Below are 27426 nucleotides of genomic sequence, written 5' to 3' on the forward strand. Positions count from 1 at the left end.
TGGCACAGGGTCTGCAGTTTTCAGCAAGGCCACTGCAGCTCAGAAGAGGGCAGCCACAAGCCTCCGTCAGGAGACCATCTCCGTGGCCTTGGCTCAGCCGGCAGGGCGCTGGTGACCTTGTCACTGTCCCTCCTGAGGACTTTTGATTAAGACGCAGATGAGTGATGTGGAGAGAACGTGGAAAGGTCTTTCCGGCTGCCCAGCACTCCCACCCTGCCCCCTCCGTTCCTGCCAGGGAAAGTGGGGCCTTCCGGTCACACCTGCCACTCATTAACTTGCCTGCCCCCGGGGACATTCCTCACGCTGGGGGCAGGAGCGCCCACCTGTTACGAACTGCAGAGGGTCCCCACATATGTGTGTCCAGCCCAAGGTCAGGGCAGCAAGGTAGGCAACTCCCACACTGCCCTGGGGGTAACTCTGCGAAGGGGAAGGAAGCAGAGTCCCAGAGGAGGAGGGAGGGAGGCCCTGAGGGGGATCCGGGCCTGCAACTCCCATGCTGGCGAGGGAGAGGGTTCCAGAACCCAGCGGTGGGCGAGGAAGAACTTCTAGAGGGAGGAAGGCTGCAGAGCCTGGGAGCCTGCTGTGCAGGGAGCCAGGGCGGGTGGCAGGGAGGCGGAGACGGGAGGTTGGGACGGAGACCAGACCTCCCCAGACCAGTGCAAGGGCTTTTGTTATTCAGAGTAAGCTGGGCACCAGTTCTGAGCCTGATCAGTTCTGAGCCTGATCTGACCTTCATTTGACGAGGCTTACCCTGGCCCCTGGCTGAGGGGACTGCAGTGGAGACAGGCAAGAAGCAGGAGACCAGGTGGCCAAGATTGCAATGTCTAGGCACAAGTGGGTGATCCCAGGCCTCAGGAAACAGCGGCTCTAACTGTATTCTCTGAGATTTTTGCCTTTTTTTTTTTTTGTACCAGAGGTGGAACTCAGGGGCACTCAACCACTGAGTCACATCCCCAGCCCTTTTTATATTTTATTTAGAGACAGGGTCTCCATGAGTTGCTTAGCACCTGGTTAAGTTGCTGAGGCTGGCTTTGAACTCTCGATCCTCCTGCCTCAGGCTCCTGAGCCGCTGGGATTACAGGCGTGCGCCACCGCGCCCGGCTGAGATTTTTGCCTTTCTTGTGCAGTCTTCACCCTGTCAGATGGGGACTCACCAGCTGTAAGGAGCAGTTTTGCAGGTGGGAAACAACAGCCCACCTTATCCTCTGACCCTTATCCTCTGACTGAGACCCGGGCCTCGGAACCCCTGCTTGCTGGGAAGGTCAGGTAACTTCATCAAGTTGGATTTCTCAGGGGAAGTGAGGTGGGTAGAGATGTAGACGTAGCTGGACAGGAAGTAGACACCTTGGCCACATCTGGAAAGCAGGAGGTATGGAGCAGGGGCCAAATCTGCAGTTGGTAAAGGGAAATTACCTCTATTAATATAAAAGCTGCATACTTTAATCGGACCCTGGTGTTGGGCTAAGAAACCTGCATGTATTATGCACCACATTGGCACTGAGCTTGAGGCTCCATGGCAGCTCTCCATATCTGCCACTCTTGCCCCCAGCTCAGCACTCCCGGGTGGGGCCGGTGCCACTGTGATTCTCAACTCTGCCTCACAGACAAGGGAACCAAGGCAAAGAGAGGGAGGGTCACTGCCCAAGGTCACCAAGGTGGTGTGAACGTGCTAGGATCCACGCACAGGCGGTCTGGACTCAGAGTCCACGTTCTTTCAGTCATAAACCTGGTGTGTGATCTTGAGCCAGTTCTACTTCTGCCTCTGGGCCCCTGTGTTCTCTCCCAGATGCTGGCCAGGGCCAGGTGCCAGTCCTGTGAGAGAGCCATCTTGGACGTTCTGTCCGGCCCCTGATGACTGCACCCTCACAGATACCGCATGGAGCAGAAGAATCATGGGAACCAGCCACGCACAGGGGTGTGAGACATAATAAAAAGGGATTTATTATAACTCACTAGATTTTGGGGTGGTTTGTACACAGCAATAGATACATGAAACAGCATTCAGCAACAGACCTTCGTTGAGTGCTTACTGCATACCAGGCACTGTAGGAGACTCTTTAAATGGCGTATTACACTTGTCGCCAGTTTCAGGGTCTGCCAGGAGCCTGTAATTCCCCCCATCCTGCCCTGCAGTCTGAGCCAGACCTGGGAAGGAGCGGGCAGCACCTGGAGCAGGTGTTGTGTCTCCAGAAATGGCATCGAGAGCAAGGAAAACGCTCTCGTAGCTGGGCAGAGCCAAGGGGGGCGGGGTCCCCAGCAGGACGTCCCCTGGGGCGCCACACTTCCGGCCTTCCTCCGTGGGGCGTGCAGGTGGTGCTGGGGAGCCCTCTGCCAGTGGGCAGTGCGTGGCCTCCTCGTAAGTAGGGATGGAAACCACCTTTGGGGTCCTACAAAAAAGAAGAAAGACCATTAGCAAGGACCAGGACAACAACCCTGCTGCATGCCGGGCGATGGGGAGGAGGGGAAGGCTCCGTGCCACAGTCCAGATCTTTTTTTTTTTTTTTTTTTTTTTGATACTAGGGGTTGAACCCAGGGCCACTTAGTCACTGAACCACACCCCTAGCCCCCGCCTTTTCTCTTTCCTTTTTTATTTTTATTTTTATTTTTATTTTGAGACAGGTCCTCCCTAAGTTGCTGAGGCTGGCTGGCTTTGGACTCCGATCCTCCTGCCGCAGCCTCCCGAGCTGCCACACTGGGCTCCCAGTCCGGATCTGTACAGCGGACAGTCGGCATGGGCAGCTCTGGGCCTCTGCTCTCCCGCCCCTCCCTCCTGCCTCCTCGGTTCCCTTGCAGGGAAAAGCGCTCCCCACCACTCCTGGCTTGTCCTTGGAGAGTCCTCCTGACGTTTTCTGACCTCCTCCTGGGTCAAGCTTCCTCTCCCGCTCTGTTCTCACAGTGCTCTTCCCTGTCACTGTGGGGACACTGCCTGGTTGTCAGGGACAGAGGGCAGGAGTCTGGGGATGTTCTTGGACCACCAATCGATGGTCCATGAACAGAGAGACCTGGCCAGCTTCCTGAAACGTCCTTCACAAGATCACACGATGCTCAGGGCAGAATGGGAGGGACCTCGGATGCCAGGGGCCTTATGTGGCAGGCCTGCCTGGACATTGTCATTCTGTGGCCACCTCCCGGGGCTGGGAGCCTGCCACCTACCAAGCCCACCACCTGGCTTAGCTTTTGCTGGTCTGCTCCCCACCCCCACCTGGAGCCCCGGAGCCAGCCTTGGGGACTTGGGGTCCCAGCCTTGGGGTCCTCTGAAGTTCTGCAGGCCAGACCAAGAACGAGTCACTCGTGCCTCAGTCACACCAACACTAACAGGAGTGAGACTGGCCTCAGCCTTCTCGGAGCCCTGCGGGGTCATCTCCAGGAAGTCGGTGCCTCTCCCGGGCGGCAGGAGTGTTGCTGGTCTGTGGCCAGGTTGCTACAGTTTTGGGGGACACTGACACATATAGGACTGACCAGGTGATCTTGAAGGTCACTCCTGACACCAAGTCCCTCGAGAGCTGGTCCTGATTCTGAGCATCAGCTGGTCCAGCCACAGTTTTGCTGGGAGATCATGGCTTAGTAACTCCATTAATCAGGACCTCATTTTCCCCATCTGCCAGATGGGTACAACAATGGCACCCATATCAGCGGACAGTATGAAAATTAAGTGAGATGATGCAAGAAGTCACACAGCACATGCTGCACAAATAGGAGCCATTCATATGTCAAAGGGCTTCAAGGAGGGGTGGGGGACAGGACCCGTTGTCACAGGTGTCCTATATGGTAAGCCTGCACAGGCTCAGAAAGGCCGAGTTGCTTGTCCATGGTCAGCATGGAGCTGGCTGGGGGTTCAATTTCCCCCATGCCAGCGGTCTTACTGTCTAGACCAGGGAGGGGCCAGTAGCAGGAGGCCAGCAAAGGGGACAGAAGAGATGGGGAATGTGTTTTAGCGCCAGGGACCTGTGCTGGGAACTGGCTGCCGCTCCTCCAGGAAACACCCAATGCCTGCTGGGGACACAGCCTTTCTCTGGTCGTGTGACTTCTTGGCCCAGACTACTGGGGAAACAGGATTACTGCTCCTCATCGCAGACCAGGGGGACAGAGCAGGTTGACGGGAACCTGGATTTGAACCCAGCCTGGGTGGCAGTAGAACACAGGCTATCCGCCGGGAGCCTGCTGAGGAAGCCAGCAGGGCCTCACACCCTCTGAGCTCCCAGCATCCTTTGCAGGAGAAGGCAGAACAAAGAACAGTGCTCCTGGAGTCAGGCAAGCTGGGTTCTCTTGCTGTGTGACTTGCTCCCTGTGCACACCTTCTCTGAGCCCACATAAAACAGGGATAATAATTCCCATTTCACAGATGCAGAGAAGGAAAAATAGAAAAAAGCTTCGACAGCACTCAGAAAAATGAGAGTAGTGGGGTTTCTAGAGCCCCCACATCTCCTGGTCTATTCCCCTCCCAGTCCTGGTCTGCCCACTCCAGGTTCTTTAAGCCCTGATCTGAGGGGGACAGCTGGCAGGGCAGGGCACAGGTGCCATGTGGGCTTAGCATACGCAGGAAGTTTGCTTACAGGGCAGATGTGGAGCGGCCCTTAACACCACCTCCTGTCACCTTGGTGGCCAGCTGGACCCACTAGCACTTAATCGCCAAGGTCATGGTCCATAGTGCCAGGAACCCGGGGAACACAGGCAGCCAAGGCACACACTGGGGGCGGGCTCCACTCAGGGTGTATGTATTCTGGAGCCAGCGCCCCAGCAGGTGTGTGGGCCACAACAGTCCCCATGTGCAGAAAGCTCCATGGAGGCCGGGACTCACCCCGCTCTCTGGAGCCTGGTCAGGGCAGGAGAACTGGGGCTTGGCACCCGCTGCACAGCCCCTCAGTTGAGTGAAGCAGACACAGCAGGGGAAGGGGAAAGGGCCGGGGAAGAGATACCATTTGCCTAACACTCAAGCTCTGTGATCTCATTTCAGATCCATGGCCACCGGAGCAGGGGGCAGCACCTCCCATGGACAAGTGAGTGAAGGTCACACATCAGCTAGGTGGCAAAGGCCCCGCTTTGCCTGAAGGCAAAAGCTCAAGCTAAACCCACCATCACACTTCTCTCCAAAGTCAACCAATCTCTCCACACCTCAGTCTTCCCTTCTGTAAAATGGGCCCAATCCCTACGCACACTTCAGAGGCGACTGAGGCTCCAGTCAGTTAGTGGGCATGAGAGGACACTGCCAGCTGTAAGCACGGTCCCGGCAGGGAAAGCCAGCATGTGCGTGAGCTTTACAGCGTACACCTCCCATCTCTCAGTGCACCTGAGCCTCGCAGCAGTGTAGGGAACAGGTCTACACTAGTTGACAGATGAGGAATCCGGTGGAACCCAGAAAATCTATTAACCTTCGTAGACATGCAGTTTATAAAAGAAGGAGCAGAGATGGAAACCCGCGCCTTCCGAGAAGTCATGCTGTGTGCACTGCAGGTGGGGCCCCTGGGAGGCCCCATGTCCACCACCTCCTGCAGGGGGCTTCCATGTCCTCTGTGAGCCCCTGAGGACAGGAGTTTTGTCTGTCTTGTCCACTGCTGCATCATCAGCCCTCAGAATAGGACCCAGCATACGGTAGGTGCTCAATAAACATAAATGCATGAAAGAATGAGTGGGTGATAAATGGAGAAACTGAGGCCCAGCAGGGGAAGGAACCTGTTCAGACCAAGGAGGCCTGTGTCTCTGACCTGAATTTACCCACAGCCAGGCGCCCCCCAGAGAGCGAGGTTCCTGAAGACAGGCACAATCCAACAGCCAGCAGCTGGCTCCACAGGCTGCAGAGCGGGGCTGGGCCAGCCGCAGTGACAGAAAGGAACACACTAGCAGGAGAGCCCCCTCCACAGGACACACAGCCACCCCAGCCAGAAGCTGAGACTTGAGTGCCAGAGCCTGCTGGCCAGGAGCCTCCTGCAGCCTCCTGGTGGGTGTCAGCCTGCTTGGAATGAAGGCGGAGTGGCCCCACCTGAACGGCACAGCCGTGGCCTGGACCCTGTTGCCTCAACACAGCTGTGTGTACAGACAACACCCACTCCCTGCGCGGCCCGGCTGGGCGGGGACAAGCAGCTCCCATCCAGAGAACCAAGGCCTGGCCTGGCTCCTAGCCCACAGTCACTTGGTCCCTCTGAGACCCATCTGAGAAGTCCAGGGTTTGACTGGGTGGTCCCCAAGGCCCTAGTCCTCCCTCTAACAGTCCACCCCACCGAAGGGCTGACTCCTCGGCTCAGTGGTCACGCTGTGAGCTGTGTCTGGCCTCAAGGAGCCACAACTACAGCAGAAATACTTGCATCCTTCAACTCGGAAGGCATCTGCCCGCTAACGAAGGGAAGGGGAAGGGGCAGCTCAGGAGTCTGGGTCAGCCCTGCTGCACCCGAATCCAGCACGGGGGAGGGGAGGGGCCCCAAGCTTTGCCGCCAGCGTCTCCCACCACTTCCAAGCTGTGCCTTGCAAATGGCAATAGTAATTCTTACCCTGGGTGCCCCAGAGGGACAGAAGGCTAGAAGGACAGATGATGTATGCAGGCCACTGGGGTGTGGCCTGCTGGGTACTTTGTTGAATAAATAAGTACATAAGGGCATGTGTCACTCAGGCATGCTCTCCAGGGCAAAATTGGTACTGGGGCTGGGGTGATAGTCCTTTTATGCACAACTATGGGAATCAAATTTCATGGAGAAAAACAAGGTCCTAAAAGGCCAGGATGGCAGCAATCATGGCAGGACAGGATGAGAAACTCATGCAGCATCTGTCTCCACCCTGACCTGTTCCTTTGTGCATACCTGTCCCCTTGAGGGAAAGTTGACCTTTCCTGTGCACCTACTGTGTGGCAGGCACTGGGCTGTGCTCTACATAGACATCATGTCATTTCATGTCATAGGGAGTAGGGGGAGGCTGCCTGTGTTCAAGTCCCAGTTCTGACACACACTAGCTGGATGTTCCCAAGCAAGTGACTTAACGTCTCAGTGTCTGGTTTCCTCTTCTATGAATGCAGTTAAAAACAGTAGCTGCCCTGGGTGTGGAGGTGCACGCCTGTAATCCCAGCGGCTCAGGAAGCTGAGGCAGGAGGATCCCAAGTTCAAGGCCAGCCTCAGCAACTTATTGAGGCCTACACAACTTAGTGAGACTCTGTCTCAAAATAAAAAATAAATTAAAAAGGGCTGGGGATGTGGCTCAGTAGTTAAGCACCCTGGGGTTCATTTCCCTGGTACCAAAAAAAAAAAAAAAAAAAAAAGCAATAACTGCTTCAGAGGGCCACCATGAGGACTGAGCACGTGACTGTGAACAGCAGCAAGTGGCAGGTACCAGTTTAAATTCAGATGAGGAAGCTGAGGCTTATGGGGCAGGGGGTGTGATGGACTTGAAGTCCCTCAGTTAGTTAGTGACAGAACCAGCACAGGATCCCAGTGGGTCTGACCCCTTCCTGTGTCTGGGCTCTTAACTCCTCTGTTATGCCACTGAGCCCAGCCAGCACCTCTTCCTGGAAACCTGCCTGGATTTCTTCAAGTCCCCAGGTGGCCATGTCTGCCTCTCTTACACAGCTCTAACTAACTCTGGCTTGTCATCAGCCAGAGTAGTTTTCAACTCCTTCAGGTTACTACAGACCCACTGATCGACCTCCACGTCCCTGGGACACAGGGAAGGGCCTGGTCCAGAGGAAGAGCCTCAGGAGAATTTACTAAGTAAATGCTGGATAGTGTAACTGTGCTCAGTCACTTGAGGTCCCCGCCCTGCCCACTGACCTGCAGCTCTCCTCCTCCGAGGTCTCCACAGTGAGGTAGTACAGGTCTCTGGAGAGGTGGTATGGGTCCCACCGGGGTGGCCCCCGCATGCTGGCCTTGAGGGACCACAGCAGGCCAGAGAGGAGCAGCAGGCCACCTACACCGCAGCAGAAGAAGCTGACGGGCCTGAGCAGGGGGCCCGGGGCCTGGGACGTGGCCTGCTCAGCAGGAGGGTCCAGCTGGCCAGGCGGAGCCTCTGCATCCCCTTCACTCCACCACGCGAAGCAGAGTGTCCCGGCCACCAGCAACACTGTGCCACCGATGGTCATGCAACAGCGAAAGGTGGAGGCCACTTGGCCCCTGTCACACATCTGGAGCCAAAAAGAGAGAAAGGCGTGTGAAAGGTGACCAGAGACCTGGGCTGTAGTCCTCTCTACCCAAGGTCACTGTGTGACCTCGGAGAGCTCGTCCGACTCCTCTGTGAAGTGGAGACGATGCCCCGACTTTGCAGGGCTGCTTTGAGGGTCACAGATCATGTGTGTGGGGGCCTTAGAGCTGAGCCTGGGACAGAGCAGGAGCCCTGTCAGTGCGGCCACACTCCCTCTGAGCCTCTCTCCAGGTTTCAGGGGCTTCACGGCCTGGTGGGCATAGGCTCCCCTCCATGACGACTATGGACAAGTAGGAGGGTGGGGAGCATGCCCCTGTTAGGTCCCCAGGCCTGCCGGGACCAGGACTTGCTGGTTAGCCTCTGCCTTACCTCATCTTGTTACAAGGTCCTGAGGTCTCGCTGTTTTCTCCATTTGACAGGGGAAGATTCAAAGACCCGGGACAAGCATGAGAGGTGTTGAAAATCCCTACGTGGAGCAAGACTTTGTGCAAAAAGACACTCACTGTGGCCTTGCTTATGCTGGTCATAATTTGGAAAGAGCCATTTTAATGCCCAACTATAATAAAACGGTCAGTGAACTATGGCATAGTCTGTAGATGGAATAATTCATATTAACCCATTAAAAAGCTAGGGTTGGTGGCACACACTCAGCCAGGATTGGTAGCGCACGCCTGTAAATCCCAGCAGCTCGGGAGGCTGAGGCAGGAGAATCTGGAAGTTCAAAGCCAGCCTCAGCAACAGCGAGGTGCTAAGCAACTCTGGGAGCCTGTCTCTAAATAAAATACAAAATAGGGCTGGGGACGTGGCTCAGTGGTCAAGTGCCCTTGAGTTTATCCCTGGTACCCCACAAAAAAAGGTGTATTTGTAAGCTGTGGAGGTGGGTGGCACTCCCTCCTGCCTCGCCTCCTCGAGGGCCTGCAGTCACCTGGAGTGTGTTCTCACGTGGCATGTGGTCATCTGCTTGTGTGGGCCTTCCTCCCTCCAGCTGGATCACCAAGGCAGGCAGGGCACTCGCTAACCTGCCATCGGGAAAGCTGGAAAGTGTCAATGTCCACTGGATGAAGGACAGCCTGTGCAGTCGTGCTGTGGTTCTTTTATGATTACGACTGATTATCATCAGGGTGTCCTGTCCCACGACATCCATTTCAGAGAGGTGGTCTCCAGGTAGTTTACCCACCGACACGCTGGTGCACCTCCAGACCCTGTACCCTGATGGGGCAGAGGGAAGGGCTCCCTGCCCTGGAGGATGTAACCCCAAACCTTAGGGGGCAGGCAGGAAGCCCCTCCAGTCCCAAAAAAGTCCCACCTCAATCCTGACACTCAGTGGGGCCTGCCCGCCTGACCTGCCTCTACTACTGCCCTCCACCTCCTCTTGCCTTCCCCCACCCTCACCCAAACTCTGGCCCCCTGGGGGTCTCTACTAGGTCTTCTGCTCCCTCTGCCTGGGGAGGCCTCTGCTCCCATCTAGGTCTCTCATTTCGCCTGCTATGCTGCCCCAACACCACCCCTTCCCCAAAGTTCTCCAGGAGCTATGCCCACCTGCCTCCAGCCAGAGGGGTCAGGGATCTGGTCCTGGGCATCAGGAGGGTCCACCCATGGCTGCCCTCACTGTGGTCACTCTGTTAGGGCTGGACCTTGAGCAGGCTGCTGAAGCCTGGGTTCAAATTCCTGCCTTTGGGGGTTGTGTGGGGAGCAGGGCCACAAGTGAAGCTGGGAGGCAGAGCGGACAGAGGATGGACCCGGCTCTAAAGTGGGCAAGCTTCCCCCTGCCATGGTGCCCTACTCTGTAAAATGGGCACAAAAACAGAGGAGCACCGGGAGAATTAAAATATATGAAAACCGCTCATTCTCCTAAGTTGGGATTTTACCTCCACAGCAGCACTTAGTACCGGGCCGCCCTCCCTCTGTCCCCACCACTCCGAGGGCCAGCCTGAGTCTAGGCTCTGGCCCAGGCAAGGCGGCAGCGGGGCCCCTGAGTCCCTGGTAGAAAGCCCTGTTGCCGTGGGAGAGCTGCAGGAGGAGCTGCCTCCGCCCTGGGGTGGCGGGGCAGGATGCGCTGTGCCACGGCAGCCACCCCACGCCACCAATAAGGGCACTTTAGGTGCTAGTTTCTGTAAAGATGAAGCCAACTGAAGAAGTGGCCCGACCCATTCCCATGTTAACTGCCGGGGAAACTGAGGCCCTGGGTGTCCCTGCCTAAGGCCACCCCGCAAGTTAGAACACAAGTGGACACTTGGGTGTCCAGCCACACGCGATCAAGGTTAAGGAGAGGGGTTCGGGAAGGGTCGGCCTTCGCCGGCGCCGAGGTGGTCGCAAAGCGGGGAGAGAGGGGTTCACACCCACCTGGGGCGCGGTCATCGGGCGACAGGCGTCAGGCGCGGTCTGCGCGCGGGGAGCCCGGCGGGCCTGAAGGCATAGTGGCTGCGGGACAGCTGGGCAGCCGCGCCCTCCGAGCGCGCAAGACCGCCGCGCGCTCCCTCTCCGCGTCGGGTCCTGGGCTCTCGCCCGCCGCGCCGGTGGCGTCCGCTCTGCCGCCCCTTGCGGCCTCGGTCCGCGCCCTCGCCGCTCGCCGCCGCCGAGACTCTGGGTGGCCCGGCTTGGGCGGCCCCAGGTGCCGTCGCCCAGCCCGCCCCGCCCGACCTTAAAGCGACAGCACGATAGGGCCGGCTGGGAATCGGGGTTCCTGGCGCGTAGTGGGGAGCGGCGGGGCTGCTCTTGGCCGGAACCGCCCTAGGAAGGTCCGGGAACTGTCCACCCTTGGAGCCGATGCACCCCACAAACCTACAGGGGCGGGCCTGGGAACCGAGACACACTTGTGAGAGCCATCTGTACTCTAGGACTCTTGCGCCCAGGCCTGCTCAATCCCATTTCACAGAGAGAGAAACTGAGGCCCAATGAGAGAAAGCCACTTGCCCAAGTTTTTCCCACATCCTGCAAGGACCAAATCAGCTTTTTTGGGGGACAGGGGTTAGTTGGAGAGTAAGCCCACCAGGGACCTCCCTGACACGTTCTGGCGGGCAGGAATTCTCAGTATGATGACCAGCACTGACGTTCTTCCTCTACCTGAGATCACTTGCCCCAGCCCGAAAGGCCAGGGTTGGAGTGTGGGACCTGGCCCCTCTGCCCAGCCCTCCTCGGGCATCAGAAGCCTGTGGGTGTTTAAGTGAAGCAGGGTGTGTCCCACTAGAGGCAGCTTTTGTGAACAGGTGATCCTGGGAAAGGGGATTGCTGTGTGTGTGTGTGTGTGTGTGTGTGTGTGTGTGTGGAGGGCGGGGGGTCTGTGGGAGGACACGTAAGTAGTTTTCAGAAGCTGGTTCCAGCTTGCAACAGGAACAGCCTGTGCAAAGCTGGACAGTCACAGGCAGGAAAAATCTTGAGGGACTCATGTGGGTGCTGATGCTGCAACATGCCACCGACTGGAGATTTGGGGCCAGATGGCCCACCACCGTGGCCAGGGGTTCCCCCAACAACCTAGTGGTGACCACCTCTCTTCCCAACCCAGAGATACTGAGGATCAGAGCAGCCTGTCCAGCCGGGTTCTGAAGCTCAGAGAGGGGAAGCCTCTGTCTCTGCATCACACAGCAGGTCAGTGGCCTGGAAGTCCTTTCTCTGAATAGTCAACCCAGAGTATGAGAGTTTTCTGCGCACTGACTCCTCTGGCAGTGAAGTCCTCATCTCTTCCTCTTCATTATGTGTGTGGTTTGTATAAAGGGCCCCATTTTACATCAGGCAACTGGGGCTTAGGGAGAGGCTTAGAGCAAGGCTAAGAAGCTCAAAAGTGACTGCACTGAGACAAGGACCAGGCAGAACTCCTCTGACTTCACTCTGCTCAGTTTGGAGGTGGGGATGTCTCCCTGGGGACCAGAGACCACCAGCAGATGTCTTGGAGCCCCTGTGGGCTCAGGGGAAGTGTGAGAGGGAAGTGTGAGGCCATGAAGCTTTCAGATCCCCTCATTTCTGCAGGGGCAGGTGTCCATGCAGGGCGCAGGACCCTCATTGGTAAAGATGGATGTCCCCTCCCTGCCACTGTCCCTGAAGTGAGTCATAGGTTGGTGAGGTTGAGGTCCAAGCCCAGGCCCGCTTCTCCCTGCCCACACTGGAAACTCAGACCCAGAAGTTGGCAAATCATGATTTCTATCCTGCCTCAGTCACTCCCAGCCTGGAAGACTGGCCATGTCCAGCTCTGGACTTGGAGACAAGGACATCTCCTTCCCAGGGGAGCTATTAGGGTTGAATAAGGCCTGAATCCCAGGGAACTGGCCTGGTCTGCTCTCACATTTCACAGTGACTCTATTCGTGACTCTCCCCTAGTCTGTGGCCACCTCCCCGAGGGGAGGAAGTCGTGTGATTTGGCTTAAGACCTGGGCAGACAGCGCAGCAGGGCTCCAGGGGACTGCAGTTGGGTGCTACTTGGAATCCAAGGATCTAGCTCGTTCTGGCTCCATCTTCCTCTTCTCCAGTTTTCAGAAACTGGCCCGGCCCTCAGGTCTGCCTGCTGCCCAGGCATGGTGGCGGGCACTGTGGGTGCAGACCTATGTGCACATCCTCTGTGTACAGGAGCCTCAAGTTCTCGGCCATCAGCTGGGCAACTCAGAGGAGAAAAGTGGTCACCAGCTTCTGCATCTTGGGGAAGGTAGGGGGCCACCACTGACACCCACTTATTGGATGTCACCAGTCAGGTGCTTTTCCCTTTAACTGTTGCCTCTGCGAAGTCACGGAGGGTCAAAGTGCCTTGCCTAGGGTTCACAGCTACGAAGTGAGGAGTGGGGCCAGGTGGTGCTGAAATCCATGTGATCAGAATCTTCCAGACCCCTAGGCACCATGGCTCCCCTCTCTCCTACAGCCTGTGCTGCTGCTGTCTCACCTGCTGTCCGCCTCCAAGCGCCTGCCCTTCATGATCCACACACTTGGGCTTCCTCACGAGCGTCCCAGTCAGTCCCTCACCTGCCTAAACCTTTCAATGGCTCCCCATTGCCTTAGAATAATGACCCCAGCTCCTAAGCATCCAGGTGCCTGTGACCAAGACCCTGGCCATGTCCCAGCCTCATTTCCTACACCCCATGTCACTCCTGAACTCACTGTTCTCTGGGTCCCAGGTACAATGCCACGCCTTGGCCACAAAGGTTCTTCTCACCAGCTTCACCTTGTGAGTTCATGCACTCACAGGTCACAGGTCACCTTCTCTGAGTGACTTCTCCTCAAACAGAATGCTCCAGTACCTCTTCCAGGCTCCAGCAGACCTTACGAATCCATCCATCATGGCCCTTGGCATGCAGACAAAATTACATACTGTTTTTCTATTTTTTCCAAAGAAAAGAAATAGGTGGACATTGCAGAAAGTTTAAAATTATTAATAAGTTAAAAGAAAGCACAGTATGCTGAGATAAGGAACAGTTCCAATCCTAAAAAGGAAGAAAAACATTTCCCTAAATGCAGCCACACTTGGAGAAGTACCAAGAAATAAGTGCTGAAATCAGACAGGCCTCTTTGGTTTGCTATCAGGATTAAAGGAATGACTATGTAATGATTAGCAACAGTGGCTCTTAGGAGGTGCTTAGTAATACTGGCTGCTATTATTATTATTAATTATTATTATCATTATTGGTACCAGGGATTGAACTCAGTGGCACTCACCCACTGAGCCACATCACCAGCCCTATTTTGTGTTTTATTTAGAGACAGGGTCTATCCGAGTTGCTTAGTGCCTCACTTTTGCTGAGGCTGGCTTTGAATTCACCATCCTCCTGCCTCAGCCTCCCGAGCCACTGGGATTATAGGTGTGTGCCACCGTGGCTGGCTGCTATTATTTTTTAGTCTACAAGTGGAAGAGAAGCAAGGAAAGAATCATGATGTCCCTTGGAGAGACTCTCCTTCTCTCTTTTCTACTTCCTGCCTCCAGAGCAGGTTCCTGTCCTTCACTACCACCCAGACAACCAACTCCTGCAACATTTGATATAACTTTCCAAATGTGTATATTTTACAAAAATCTGACCACACACTGCACACTGTTTTTTCATTTAACATGTTTTATCATGAACATTCTAATTCTTTGCTCACGTATCTGGTTCCCCTACTGACCGTCACATCTGAAGGGCAGGTAGGGACATCTCATGGCGTCCCTACCCCATACCATCTCAAAGCAGCACACATCAGGCCACCGTGAACACATGCTGTGGAGAGCATGGGCTCTTCCCCTGGCAGGAACACAGCTCATGTCCTCCAGAAGGGAAGAAAACACTTTTCATAACATCAAATAGCAATGGGATTCTGAGGTTCAGTTTCATGAAAGAGGTAGCTTAAGCCAGGCTTCTCCAGCCTGAGATATTTACTACCTGGACTCTAATGGAAAATGTTTGCCAGCTGCTGCCCAGGCTCAGGCTGTGGCTCCATCCTGTCACTATTGTGCTGTGTCATCCTGGGCAAATAACTTCACCTCTCTGGGCTTCCGCACTTGTAAAATAGGGATAAAACTTCTCTCTACAGATGGGTGTCACATTAGTTTTCTATTACATAATAAATGACTACAAACACAGCAGTTAAAAATAATACCTATTTATTAACTCACAGTTCTGTAGGGTAGGTTCAGCCAGTTTCTCTGCTTAGGGTCTCACGAGGCCATGTCAAGATTTTGGCTTGTCTGAATGTTCTGAGGAAGAATTCAGGGTCTCGGCAGAGGTCAGGTTCTTGTGTGTGTAGGCCTCCCTTTCTTTCTGGCTGTCAGTCATAGAGCCACTCTGCTCCTGGTGGCTGCTCTGGGGTCCTGTGCTCGCTCCATCTCAGCAGAGGAGAACCGCAAGTCAAAGCTGCCTGATGTCTCCGTCTCCCTGCCTGCCTTTTCTGCTGTCAGTCAAAGAAAACCCACAGCTGTAATAGGTCAACCCACAGTTGTAATAGGTGTCCTGTGATTGCTTCGGCCTCTCCCAGCTGCCCAGCTTAGCCTCAGCTGATTAGTAACCTGAATTACATCCACCCATCCCTCTGGCCATAAAGTGTCTCCTAATCACAGGATTAACACCAGAGGACAAAGGTCAGAAGAGCTGTGTCTCAGTCGCAGTGCCAAGGAACATGGAGAGCGTGTGTGGAGGACACACTCACCACAGGACCTCTGCAGGAGCCACAAGGATGGACATGGACAGCAGGACACATGGTCAGTGTGTTCACCAAGAATTGGGAAACAAGTCAGATGGTGACAAAGCTTGCCTCTGAATGCCCCTTATAGAGGACACTACAGAAAATGCTCCAGATGTTTAGTAGGAGGCTTTGCAGAGGTGGCATCTGAACTGGGTCATGGCACATGGAGAATATCCACAGGAAAACAAAGGGCAGGACCTGAGGGCAGGGAAGGCCACCTCCTCAAGACAAGTCGTGGATGCCAGAGGCCATGTCATTGTTGCCCTGACAATGGACATATTTCTAAGGTTTTATATAAACCTTTAAGGTTTGAAGATTATCAACAGAATAAAAGCCAGCATCTCTTGCAAACCTACAAAGGTTGGACATTATGCCACATACAAGGCAGTCCTGACTCATTTAGTCTCCTGCCCTATGCAATAGGAATTTTTTTCTTTTTATCACTTTGTTGATGTATAATTCACACACCATAAAACTCACCCATTTAAAGTGTACGATTCAGTGACTTTTAGCATCTTCACAGAATTGTGCATCTGCCACTATGATCGAGTTCAGAATTTTTTCATCATCCCCAAAAAAGAAACCCTGTGCCACTTAACCATCACGCCCTAATTCCTCTCTCCCCACAGCCGTAGGCGACTGACTATTCATCTATTTTTCTCTCTGTGGATTTGCCTCTCTGGACATTTCACGTACAGGGAGTCATAACAAGTCATAACATGGTCTTCGGTGTCTTGACTTCTTTCATGTCGTGTGTTTTCAAGGTTCATCCACATTTGAGTATGCATCAGGACTTCATGCTTTTTTATTGCTGAATACTATCTTATGGTGTGGATATATGGGGCCACATCTTCCCTATGGTTTTGTGGCTAGGCATGTGGGTTATTTCGACCTTTGGGCTATTCGGACACTGCAGTTGTGGACATTCTGTTCCAGATTTTATATGGACATGTTTTCATTTCCCTTGGACCTATAACCTAGGAGCAGACTTGCTGGAACGTGAGTTTAACTCTATATTCTACTTATTGAGAATAAGGTAATAATTTTTACCCTCATATTAAGATGGAAGAAACTAGGCTCAAAGAAGTTCAGTTGCCCAAGATCATAGAAGAGAGCAGGTTTAAACCCAGATCCATTCAAAGCCAAAGCTCTGTCCCCTCCTGCCTCTGGCTATATATAAAATAGCACAAAGTTCTCTTTTAACCATTTTTTTTTCTTTTTTCTTTTTTTAGTACTTGGAGATAGAACTCAGGGACACTTAACCATTGAGCCCCCCTTTTTTTTGGGGGGGTGCTGGGGATCAAACCCAGGGCCTTGTGCTTACAAGGCAAGTGCTCTACTGCTTAAGCTATCTCCCCATCCCCCACCATTGAGCCCTTTTTAGTTTTGAGTCAGGGTCTTGCTAAGTTTCTGAGAAACTCTCTAAGTTGCTGAGGCTGGCTTCGAACTTGTGATCCTCCTGCCTCAGCCTCTTGAGTTGCTGGGATTACAGGCATGCACCACCATGTCCTCCACCTACAGTTGCCCTCATAAAATATTAATTTCTGGAAAGCAGAAATTAATAGACTGTCTTGTCTGCTGTATCTAAAAACAGCTACTGTTTGGAAGAGGCTTGTTGCAGAGTAGGTGCTCAATAAAGACTCGTTAAAGGGCCAGGTGCAATGGTGAATGCCTGACATCCCAGCTACAGCTGAGGCAGAAGGATCACAGGTTCAACACCAGTCTGGGCAACTTACTGTGACCCTGTCTCAAAATTTAAAGAAAAGAAATTTAAGTGGTAAAGCACCCCTGGATTCAATCCCCAGTACCAACAAACAAACCCTCATTCAATTGTTAAATGAAGGGGAGAGTGAGCCAGTGTGGATAGGTGAGTGAAGCTGGGGATCTTGAGGCTCCTGTTCGGTCCACAGTGTTATCAGGCTTGGTGCTAGGATGAATTTTTCAGACTGTCGGGGCTGGCTACAGCCACACTGAAAGGGAGGTGCTCTTCCCTTGAGCCAATCTTGAAAGTCCCACGACTGATCGTCTTTGGAGGCCCCGTCAATTCCTGGAATTCTGTGCCTGGGAGAGAGTCTATTCATGGAGAGGCAAGAAGCGGCGTCCTCTGAGTTCATGTTCTAAAAAAGGAAACTGCAGCTCGTGAGTAAGAAAGGAATCAGAAACTTCAAGGCCCCAGCTTCCTTGGAAGACATTTTTTGCTCAAGCAAGTCCACTAGGGCTATTCTGGGGCCTCTGTTCTGGGAAGGCCCAGGGGTGAGACGCAGCCAGCAGCCCCGGAGCTGGGGGAATACATGCCGTGGGAGGAGGAAATCTTGTCTGGGAGCCCAGATGGAGGGTTGGCGACAGCCTGCCTTGACTCCAGGGGCACCTCAGGGAACTCAGGCAGACATATGAAAGGGCTTGGATTCTGGGCAAGAGCCAGCTGCTCCCTCTGTTTACAGAGATTTTAGAAAGATCCAGCAGGCCTGGAGGTCACTGTGGAGAACTATTCTTAATACGCTGCAATGGAGAGGGCCCTAGACAGCTGGGCCTGGGCCTGACTGATGTGTGCTGTCTCTCCCAGCCGCAGGCTCCCTGCTGTACAAATGTGGGATCCTCTCAAGCTCTGAGACTCTTCTGGGCTTCACTGTCTTCCTCCCTTCCCTCCTCTTGTGAATTAGACTCGCGAACCCACACGTTCCCACCCACATCTGATACGCTTCGTTCACTGTCGGAGCCTTCTGCACAAGTATCCGAGGCTCCTCTGGAATTGCCTTGGTGACCCAGGATTTCTCAAGAGCCCCTTTCCTTCCTCAACTCCCACTCCTGTGCCAGGTCACCTCCCACCCCAAGGCCCCCTCCTCCAACTGCTTGTGTCCCACAGGAACCTCCCACTCAGCCACCCTGCCCCTCATTCTAGGCTCAGTGGTGGCACCTCCACCTGCCCGCCCAGACACAGTGCCAGCAGGACCTGGGCCTGGCAGCAGAGCGAGCCTTGCTGCACCTTCTGGGCTGTTCCCAGCGATGAGACAAGGATCTGGGCTTGGAGGCTCAGGCTGCTGACCAGCCCAGATGTTCCAATTTGACTCCCACCTCTGCCTGGGTCAAGTTGTTCCTCTCTGCAACCTCAGCATCCATTTCCCCATCAGTAGTTGAGACAGGTGACCCAGGTCGCGTAAGAGTGAAAAGCACTGGCGTTAGGGACGGGAGCTCGGGCTTCATCTGAGGACTGATTCATAATGCAGCCCTGGGCCTGCCCTTCCCAGGGGAAGCCACGATGCTCTCCCTGCCTCCAAGGGTCCCCAGCCCCCAGCCCTGACGTGCTGGGCTCTGGCTTCATTTAGCTCACAGCTCCAGGATGTGTCTGTCTCCTCTCAACACTCTGGAAGCTTCCAGATTGTCCTTTGGAACAATTGAAGGCCCTTACTCACTGTGGCTCTCCAGGCAGCAGGAGAAAACTTGGCCAGCAGAAGCTTATATTCCATTGTTTTAAATAGAAAAGCGAATATTATGTTCACAGCCCATTGAAAAAGCCCAACCAATTATTCTGATACCACTAAAATACCCCTAAGCCTCCATTTAACACACCACCAAGGATTCCTACATAATATGAAGTCTATGACCTCCACATAATACGAAGCGTTGACCTCGCAGGATGTTACGGACACACACAACGCTGTCCAGAAATGGATAGGCATTGTATTTTCTTTGAATAAGCATGCACTGTAATAGACAGTATGCTGAACTGATAAACACGTGTTGAATACAAGTGCCACTCAGCACAGTACCATACATAAATAAGCCGAACTGAAAATCATCAGGGTGCTGCCTGAGCGGGGTGTAGCAGAGACAGGAGGAGCCTGTGACCGCAAGAGGTGGGGTGAAGATGCCACGTCCACACCCAAGGGACTGGTGGAGGCCCTTTCTTCTGGACATGTAGGACGCAGGAATTGAATGTCTGTCACCCATTGTCTATGCTGAAGCCATGAACTGTTGGGATTAAAAACACATCCAAGTGGACTCGTGTTTCTTTTCCCTTGCTCACAGTTACGCATCTCTGGGCACCATGCTCTGCTCAGTGGATTTTTTTTTTTTTTTTTTTTTTTTTGGTACCAGGAATTGAACCTGGGGCACTGACTTCTGAGCCACATCCCCAGCCCTATTTTGTATTTTATTTAGAGACACAGTCTCACTGAGTTGCTTAGGGCCTCACTAAGTTGAGGCTGGCTTTGAACTCGTGATCCTCCTGCCTCAGCCTCCCGAGCCCCTGTGGTTACAGATGTGTGCATTCACGCTCGGCTTTGGTCATTGGATTCTGACTTCTGTGCCTCTGTGTGTGTTGTGACCTCTGCCGCTGGTCACCACTGTTGGTCTGACTTCCCAACACTGGCACAGCCGATGGCAGGGGCTCACACCAGCCTCATCCCACTCATGAGCCCCACTTCCCGTGCTCTTACATTTCTGTGCTATCTATTAATGAAGGGCATTTCTAGTCCACTCAGGCTCGCCTACTTTCTTAACTGGTTTTCAAATTTCTTAGAGGATATTTTCACCCATAAGATGAGGAAGCTGCTAGCAAGGGTACCCAGCACGTGAATGGGACAATAAAGGGGGGTGCTCGCCTCGTGCCCCGTAACTCAGAAGTCAGGGCAGTGTGGCCAGGGGACATCTGGCAGGCCATGTGGAGGTGTGCGTGTGTGTGGGGTGGACTCAGGGAGTAGTGCCCTCCTTTGCAGGCAGCGGAAAGGGGGAAGCTGCATCCCACTGGCTGTGGATTCTCTCTCTCCACCTTTTCCGTTTGGGGGCCAGGGTAGCAAAGTACTAAGCAGGTAGTAAGCAGGTGCTCCTGTCAGCTCATCAGGCATTCCATTCCGTTAGGGCAGCAAGTCTCGGGTGACAATTTCCTAAGTCACCACAGTAAGTATTCAAGGAGAGGAACGCTCCCGAGAGACATCTGCATTTTGTTGGTTGGTTCTAATTCCCAGAATTGTGGGTATCTCTGCATCATAGGTGGGGAGACTGACACTCGGATGGTCGAATTAACCAGAACGAAAAGACGACTGTCATACGCTGCTTGGGCCCTGTTCTTTGCACCCCACAGGAGGGCCCTGGGCACACTGGCACTTTTCCTCTCTACCTGCCTGATCTCCCCAGGGGGCTGTTGTCTTCATCCTCTCCTTTGGCCCTTTTCTTCCACCCCTGATGATCCCACATCCTCAGAAGCCTCCTTTCTCTTCTGTCAAGCACAGATCATTACTACCTGCTTAGCACTTTGCTACCCTGGCCCCAAAATGGAAAAGGTGGAGAGAGAGAATCCACAGCCAGTGGGATTCCCTTTTCCGCTGCCTGCAAAGGAGGGCACTACTCCCTGAGTCCACCCCCGACACACGCACACCTCCACATGGCCTGCCAGATGTCCCCTGGCCACACTGCCCTGAACACATCAGCCTTGCACACTTCCCACATGGCCTGGACAGCGCCACTCACTGCCTGGCCTCGGTTACTATTCCTGAGTGTCCCTCACATCACAACCCAGTTGGTTTAGTTTCCAAAATGCAACGCTGATCCGACACTCAGAAACGAAACAGGACTTCTCAACCTCGGCACTTGTGATGCTGTTTAGACAGTTCCTTGCCGTGGGGTGCAGTTATGGGCATTGTAGAACGTTACTAACACCCTAGTTTTCCACCCAATAGATGCCAGTAGTGCACACACTTACCCACACATGAGTTCATCAGAAATGTCCCAGATAGTGCCAAATGTCCTCTGGGACATTATCCTCCATTAAGAACCACTAATGAAATTATCTCATTAATGGACAAGTAGGAAAACTTATAAGATTATCTTGATAGATATGGAGAAAGCAGCTGATAAAATAACACCAGTTTCAGAGGTCTCAATCCATAGACAGCTGGCTCCATTCCTCAGGGCTCGAGGTGAGGCTGAACATCATGGCAGAAGAGTGTGGCAGAGGGAAGCTGCTCACATCATCAGGAAGCAGAGAGAGTCTCCACTCTCCAGATACAAAATATATATCCCAAGGCCACGCCCCCAATTCCCACCTCCTCCAGCCACACCCGAACACTTCAGTTACCACTCACTTAATCCCTATCAGGGGATTAAATCACCGATTGGGTTAAGACTCTCACAACCCAATCATTTCTCCACTGAACCTTCTTGCATTGTCTCACACATGAGCTTTTGGGGGACACTTCACATCCAAACCATAACAGGGTCCTACCTTTCTTGCCCATGCTGGGTACTTTTTTACTGTGTCTTTGCACATGTGCTCCTCCTTCCGAGAAAGCCCTTCCCCTCTTCTTATCCAGAGAACTCCTACTCACTCCTCAAAACACCCAACTCAGTGTGTTCTTTGTGATGAACACTTCCCCCGACTCCCCCAGGCAGCGTTAGGTGTCCTCCAGGCTCCCCTGCAATGATCCCCTCAGTTCAGCAAACATGCATTTCATGCATCCTGGGCAGAGGCGTGATTCAGACACAACAGAGCCTCCACCCATGACCCACTCCAACAAGCCTCCATGCTCTCCTTCTTCCTTCACTGGATGCCCAAATGTGGGGGAGGGTGGCAAGGTCACTAGATGGAAGGACCTGGGCCCCCAAGTGACTGTGCTGAAACACAGTGGTGTGGAAACCCCCACCCCATACTTGACCTTCCTTAAACTGCGATGTGGGTGAGACATCTCCAGCGTGGTGAGTGTGGAGAACGGTCAGCACTTCGACCGTGCGCTGACGCTCCTGACACCCATCAGAGTGAAGAGGGGACAAGAGACAGCAGGAGCCAGAAGACACAGAGGTCAGAAGAGAAGCCCCACCTGGGGGCTGGGGACTTGGTGACTTCTCCACAGCAGAGGTGACCTTGTACCATTGGATGGGGGTGAGAAGTCCCACCTTACACAGTATTTAGAGCTTTGCAAATGATGCGCGTAAAGCACTTCAGATATGATGCCTTAAAATGCACGTCCCTCACTCTCTGGTGTGTTCCACAGAGGGCCACTGTGGCAGGTGGAGAAAACACAGACAAGCTTCCCCCTGCACGGTGGTTATTATTCAGCAGGCACCGCTGCGAACACGTCGAAAACAAACGTTCAGTTCTCGCAGGAACCCATTTCACATCGGGGGAAACTAAGTCATAGTCAGGTTAAACCACTTCACCAAGCTTCCACAGCCGCCAGCAAGAAGTAGATCCCGGATTTTGCCCAGGCTGAACTGAAGTGCAGCATGCTGATAACCATCGCGCTGTACTCCGGAGTAGGCAAAGCCGGTCCAAAAGAGGCAGAAAGAGCCACTGGTACCAGGCATCTGAGAAGAGTTGCCACCGTCAAATCTGACTTCCAGCCCTTTTCTGGCTGAGCAGGCTCAGAGGGAAGGTCAGGGTTAGGGTTAGCGTTAGGGTTAGGGTTAGGTTAAGGCCCAGCTCACTTGATGTCTCTTTCCTAAGAAGAGAAAGCAGCCCAAGCTTGGTACACAGAGGCAAACCCTTCCTGGAACCTTATTCAAGGAGAAGCACATCATGTGGTCCCCTGTCCTGGTGACCCTGAGTCACCAACTGGACAATGCCTCCTATTATGGTTTTGCAGAGGCCCAGACCTGCAGGAAACCGAGTCATCTCTGGAAGCAATCTGACCCTGCTTCTTTGTAAATTCCTATGTTGGCATGAAGACTGGCCCCTCTGTTCACTGGGATCAGTCAACCTAATGCCAAGGTGTTAACAGGTAATGGGCAGGTATCACAGGGAGCCTTTTCTGCCTTGGAGAGCTGACGTCACTGTTCTGAGTTCCTATCACCTTGACAGGTAGTTAGGATACTCAGGATTCAGCCCTCAATGGGCTACACTTTGGCTGAGAGACCTAGAGGATGTCACTCACATCCTGGGCCCAGAAGCCTCAAGGGAGACTCCTCCTGACTGTGGCACCTGAGAATGGCCCATGCCTCTTGTTTACCTGTGCCTCCCCAGCAGCCAGCACAGGGTCTGGAGGGGAGCAGGGCTCTGTAAATGTTGGCTGGAGGATGCGGTGCAGGGCTGGGGCCGGGGGATTCTGATAAGCACGTACAGCTTCTATTTCTTCTTATTTCCCTCCAAGAACCCTATGAGGGAGGAAAGATCAGCATGCTCATTTTCCATTTGAGGAAAACAGATGCTGCAGGGGATTAAAGGACTTGCCCAGAGCCACGTGGCTGGCCAGTGTGCAGTGCTGAGGTTGTTGGAGTCTGCGGTCCACACTGGGTTGTTGAAAGATCTTGGCTTCAGACCTAGTCTGCTTGTCCCAGGCTGGGGGGTAGCTGCCACGTGGTGGAATAGAAACTCCCACAGCATGTGGAGTCAGCCTGGTGATTTGTGAAGGCAGGGTTCTATTTGTTCAGTAACCAGCAAGAATCCCAAATTTGACCTTGAGGAATGGAAATTAAAAACACAGAGAAACCTATGAGCGCCACCTTGAGGTGAGTTCTACCATGGCGTGTCTAATTATGGCATTTCAACAATGAAGGACCCTTTACCCCTTGGGTCCCAGGCCACATAAACTTCAGGACAGGAAGTGCTCCGGTGACCTCTGCACAGCTGCGTCCTCAGGGCCAGGGTTCAGCCTGCCTGATTGCTCTCAGTCACCCACCCTATGGCTTCAGAGGACTCACGAACGGTCAGTAGTGGCCCAGGGCTCGAAGCACAGGGCACTGCCCAGGAACTTTGGGGCACAATAGGTCGGGTTGCCCATCAGGTGACCCCTGCTATTCCCTCTCTCTTGGATCCCAAAACTTCAGTTTTTGTGCATTTCACACACCGTCACTGAAGTAGCACATCAGGCTCGGCTGGGCTCTGCCATCTGACTGTCCCCACGCCTGAGCCCAGGGGAGTCATGGCCTGTGCAACTGCCAGAGCCACTTCTCTTTCCTTCTTCCCATCCCCCCCAGTTCCACATGGCCAGCAGGGCACCCACTCCCAGTCTCACTCCCAGTCTCGCACCTAATTCTCCTGCGCTTCCCTCCGATTCTGTGCCCTCTGCCTTGGACAGCTGCAGAACCCTACCCACTGGCCTCGCTCACCGCAGCCAGGAGTGCATTGCTTTTCTCCCTGGTTTCTTAAAAGGAACAGCTTTGAAAATGAATCCCCAACAGCTCTTAGTCTAGGGAGGCGGGGAGGTGACAGACAGAGCCCCAGGTACATGAAGGGCCCAAGTCCCATGGGTCCTACAGATCTCTAAAGCTCCCATCCCAGCCCAAGAGGGAGGTGAGGTGGCCTGTTGAGTTGTTCGAAGTCACCCCCGGGAACTGCAGACACCCAGGTTGCCCCCTGGCTTGATACCAGTATCAGTATTGCTAGAGTAGGTGGGAGTTGGGGAGAAGGAAGGGGTCAGAAACTCCCCTTGTCTTAGTATCTACCCTGGGCAAGGTGGTTCAGACAGCTCAACCTCCACAACGACATGAACACCTCTGCCCATTTTACAGAAGGAGAGACTGACGTTCAGGGAAGTGAAGGGTCTCCCAGCTAGCTGGGAGGAGTGGTTGGGATTGGCCGGATCTGGGCTTCTTTGGCATCACAGAAGTACACCTGTCTGTCTTCCTGGATTTTAGGTCTGTGGACCTCACTCACCCCATTATTCAGCCTGGGCAGCTCTGATGGACAGGCAGGGAAGTGCTTTGCTGTGCCCTGGAAAGTACTGGGGAGGGGTAAGGGCTTCAAGAGGGAAGAATGGGGTCCACCAGTGTGAGTCCCCCACCCCAGAAATCACCATTTGTTCTTGCCCAGGTAACCTCTGTTGCAGGAACCCCCACAAAGATTCTAAGGTTCTAGTCTTATTTCTCTCTCTCTCTCTCTCTCTCTCTCTCTCTCTCTCTCTCTCTCTCTCTCTCACTTTCTCTCTCTCTCTCCTCCCCCCGCCCCCTCTCCCTCCCTCTCTAACACTGGGGATTGAACCCAGACACACTTTACCACTGAACTACATCCCCTGCCCCAGCCCTTTTAATGTTTTATTTTAAGACAGGCTCTCACTAAGTTGCCTAGAGCCTCTCTAAATTGCTAAGGCTGGTCTTGAATTTTCATCCTCATGCCTCAGCCTCCAGAGCCACTGGGATTACCAGTCTTGCCCCACAAGGCACCCGGCTCTGGTTCCTTTTTAACATTTTTGCTTCCACGCCCCAACTACATACCCCAGGACTGACCAATCTTGCCACCTTCCCATGGGTCTCCCAACCCGATGCCAAAGATCTATCTCCATCTCCTCCACATGAAGCCTCTTAGTCTCAGAACTCTTCAGTGTCCCCACATCTCCCACGGAAACAGTCCATGCACCCTAACCCACAGTTCCAGTGGTCTGGTGCCCGCCTTCTCCGCCCCTGCTCCCCGCCCCCCAAACACACACACTTTGTAGGGTGGCTTCTCGCCTGTCCCAGCCTGCCCAGCGCTTCAGGTTGCATAGCTCTCCCCTCCCCACCAGGCCTCCAGGGACACCTTCCCAGGCACGCACACCCCGCCGCCCTCCTGCCTACCGTGTGCCTCTCGCTCCTTCTTGGATAGCGGTTTGGGGCACTTCCCGCACTGGGCTGGGGCTAGCGCTGGTCTTTTTCACCCAGGGCCTCTGGTGCCCGCTGGGTGTTTGCTCAAGGTGGGTGAACGAATAGGGAGTCGGAGTAGACAACTCCAATTTTAGGGGTGGATAATGGGAGCATGAGGCAGCTAAGTGACTGTCGTGGTGTCCTCTGGAGGCAGAGTCCGGACTTCCCGGTTTAAAGCCTCCTTTTACATCAGGCCAATGTGCCCAGCCGCTGCTCTCCGGGGACTCGAGGGGAAGCTGCGGTCCCATTCTCGCTTCGATTTGCTGCACTGTGCTGCCACCTAGTGACCGTACAGCGACACTTTCTTTTTTCACCTCAAGAGCTCAAGGCTTGAAAGATTTGGTGTAAAACCATTCATTCTCAAAGAACTGAAATCCCACTAAATTCATCTTCCTATTCCATTAATAAGTTATACTCAAGCCTGGTGCAGTGGCTTATGCCTGTAATCCCAGTGACTCGGGAGGCTGAGGCAGGAAGATCTCAAGTTCAAAACCAGCCTCAGCAACTTAGTGAGGCCCTAGATAACTGAAAGAGACCCTGTCTCAAAATAAAAATAACAAAAAGGGCTGCGGATGTGGCTCAGTGGTTAAGTGCCCCTGGGTTCAATCCCTGGTACCAATTAATATATATATATATATACACAAAATTAATATATATATGTATATATATACATATATATATATATATATATATTTCAAGCAATAAACAGCAAGAGAACACCACTATGCTCACACCAAGTTAAAATTCTAACCAAATCCACAATTCCTGGTGCATTGGATAGCCTCTAACACTCCACTGTGGGCAGGTGTGTGATTTACGCGAATGACTCGAGATCCCCACCCCTACCACCCCTATAACTCAGTGGCAACATAACTGCTGTGTAGAAGATTTGTGCCAGGCACTGTACATGGGCTGAGGGCCCACTGTGAGCAAACCAGAGCTGGTCCTTACCCTGGTGGAGCTTACAGGCTGTGGGCTGACAGACCTTACCCAAAAAAATCCTATGAATCCGTCACTCTGAACAGTTAAGTGTTCAGTGCTTAGCCAGCAGGCACTTTGACCTGGGCTGGGAGACGTTTGCAGAGAACTGTCAACCATGTTGGTTTCTACTCTGCAGAACCGGTAGGTAATAAATATGTCTGGCTTTAAGCTGTTTGGTTTGTGGTGATTTATTCCCACAAATTAGAATACTAATAGAGTATGGAAAGAGAAGGTGGCAAAGGCAGGTGTTCAGGAAGAGCTTTCTTTGGGGAGAGAAGCTGACGTGCTGTTCAGGGTCCTTCATCTCAGTTCCAGAGAGGAGGCCTTCCGGGGCCCACACACTGCCCACACATGTAAGAGGAAAGTCACCTACGGCCTGACTCTGCTAGGAACTGAGAGGAGAGAAGTACCACAGTCCCCCTTCTCTGCCATTTGGCTCTCCATGGTTCCAGTTACTCTGAGTCAACCTTGGTCCAAAAATACTAAGTGGAAAATTCCAGAAATAACCAATTCATAAGTCTTACATAACTTTTATTACTGTATATTGTTATAATTGTTTTATTATTACTGTTAATTTCAAATTGTACCTAATTTATAAATTAAACTTTAACATACATATGTATGTCTAGGGAAAAAAACATAATATGTGGG

At 53.2% G+C, this 27426-nt stretch overlaps 1 protein-coding gene across 2 annotated transcripts; it reads right to left on the minus strand.

Moving 5' to 3' along the window:
• Positions 1–1916: 1916 nt before the first annotated feature.
• Tmem61 (transmembrane protein 61) lies at positions 1917–10815 on the minus strand. 2 transcript variants are annotated; one of them, XM_047519243.1, is made up of 4 exons: positions 10459–10815; positions 9041–9149; positions 7749–8098; positions 1917–2387 (listed from the first exon to the last, which is right to left on the minus strand). In XM_047519243.1, the coding sequence occupies exons 2-4, from the start codon at positions 9062–9064 to the stop codon at positions 2027–2029; spliced, it is 735 nt and encodes a 244-aa protein (XP_047375199.1). In that variant the 5' UTR covers positions 9065–9149; positions 10459–10815; the 3' UTR covers positions 1917–2026. The 2 variants fall into 2 exon arrangements, with proteins under 2 accessions (XP_047375199.1, XP_047375207.1); XM_047519251.1 differs by lacking the exon at positions 9041–9149.
• Positions 10816–27426: the final 16611 nt, after the last annotated feature.

This window comes from Sciurus carolinensis, chromosome 1 (genome assembly GCF_902686445.1).
Source record: "Sciurus carolinensis chromosome 1, mSciCar1.2, whole genome shotgun sequence".
Taxonomy (NCBI): domain Eukaryota; kingdom Metazoa; phylum Chordata; class Mammalia; order Rodentia; family Sciuridae; genus Sciurus; species Sciurus carolinensis.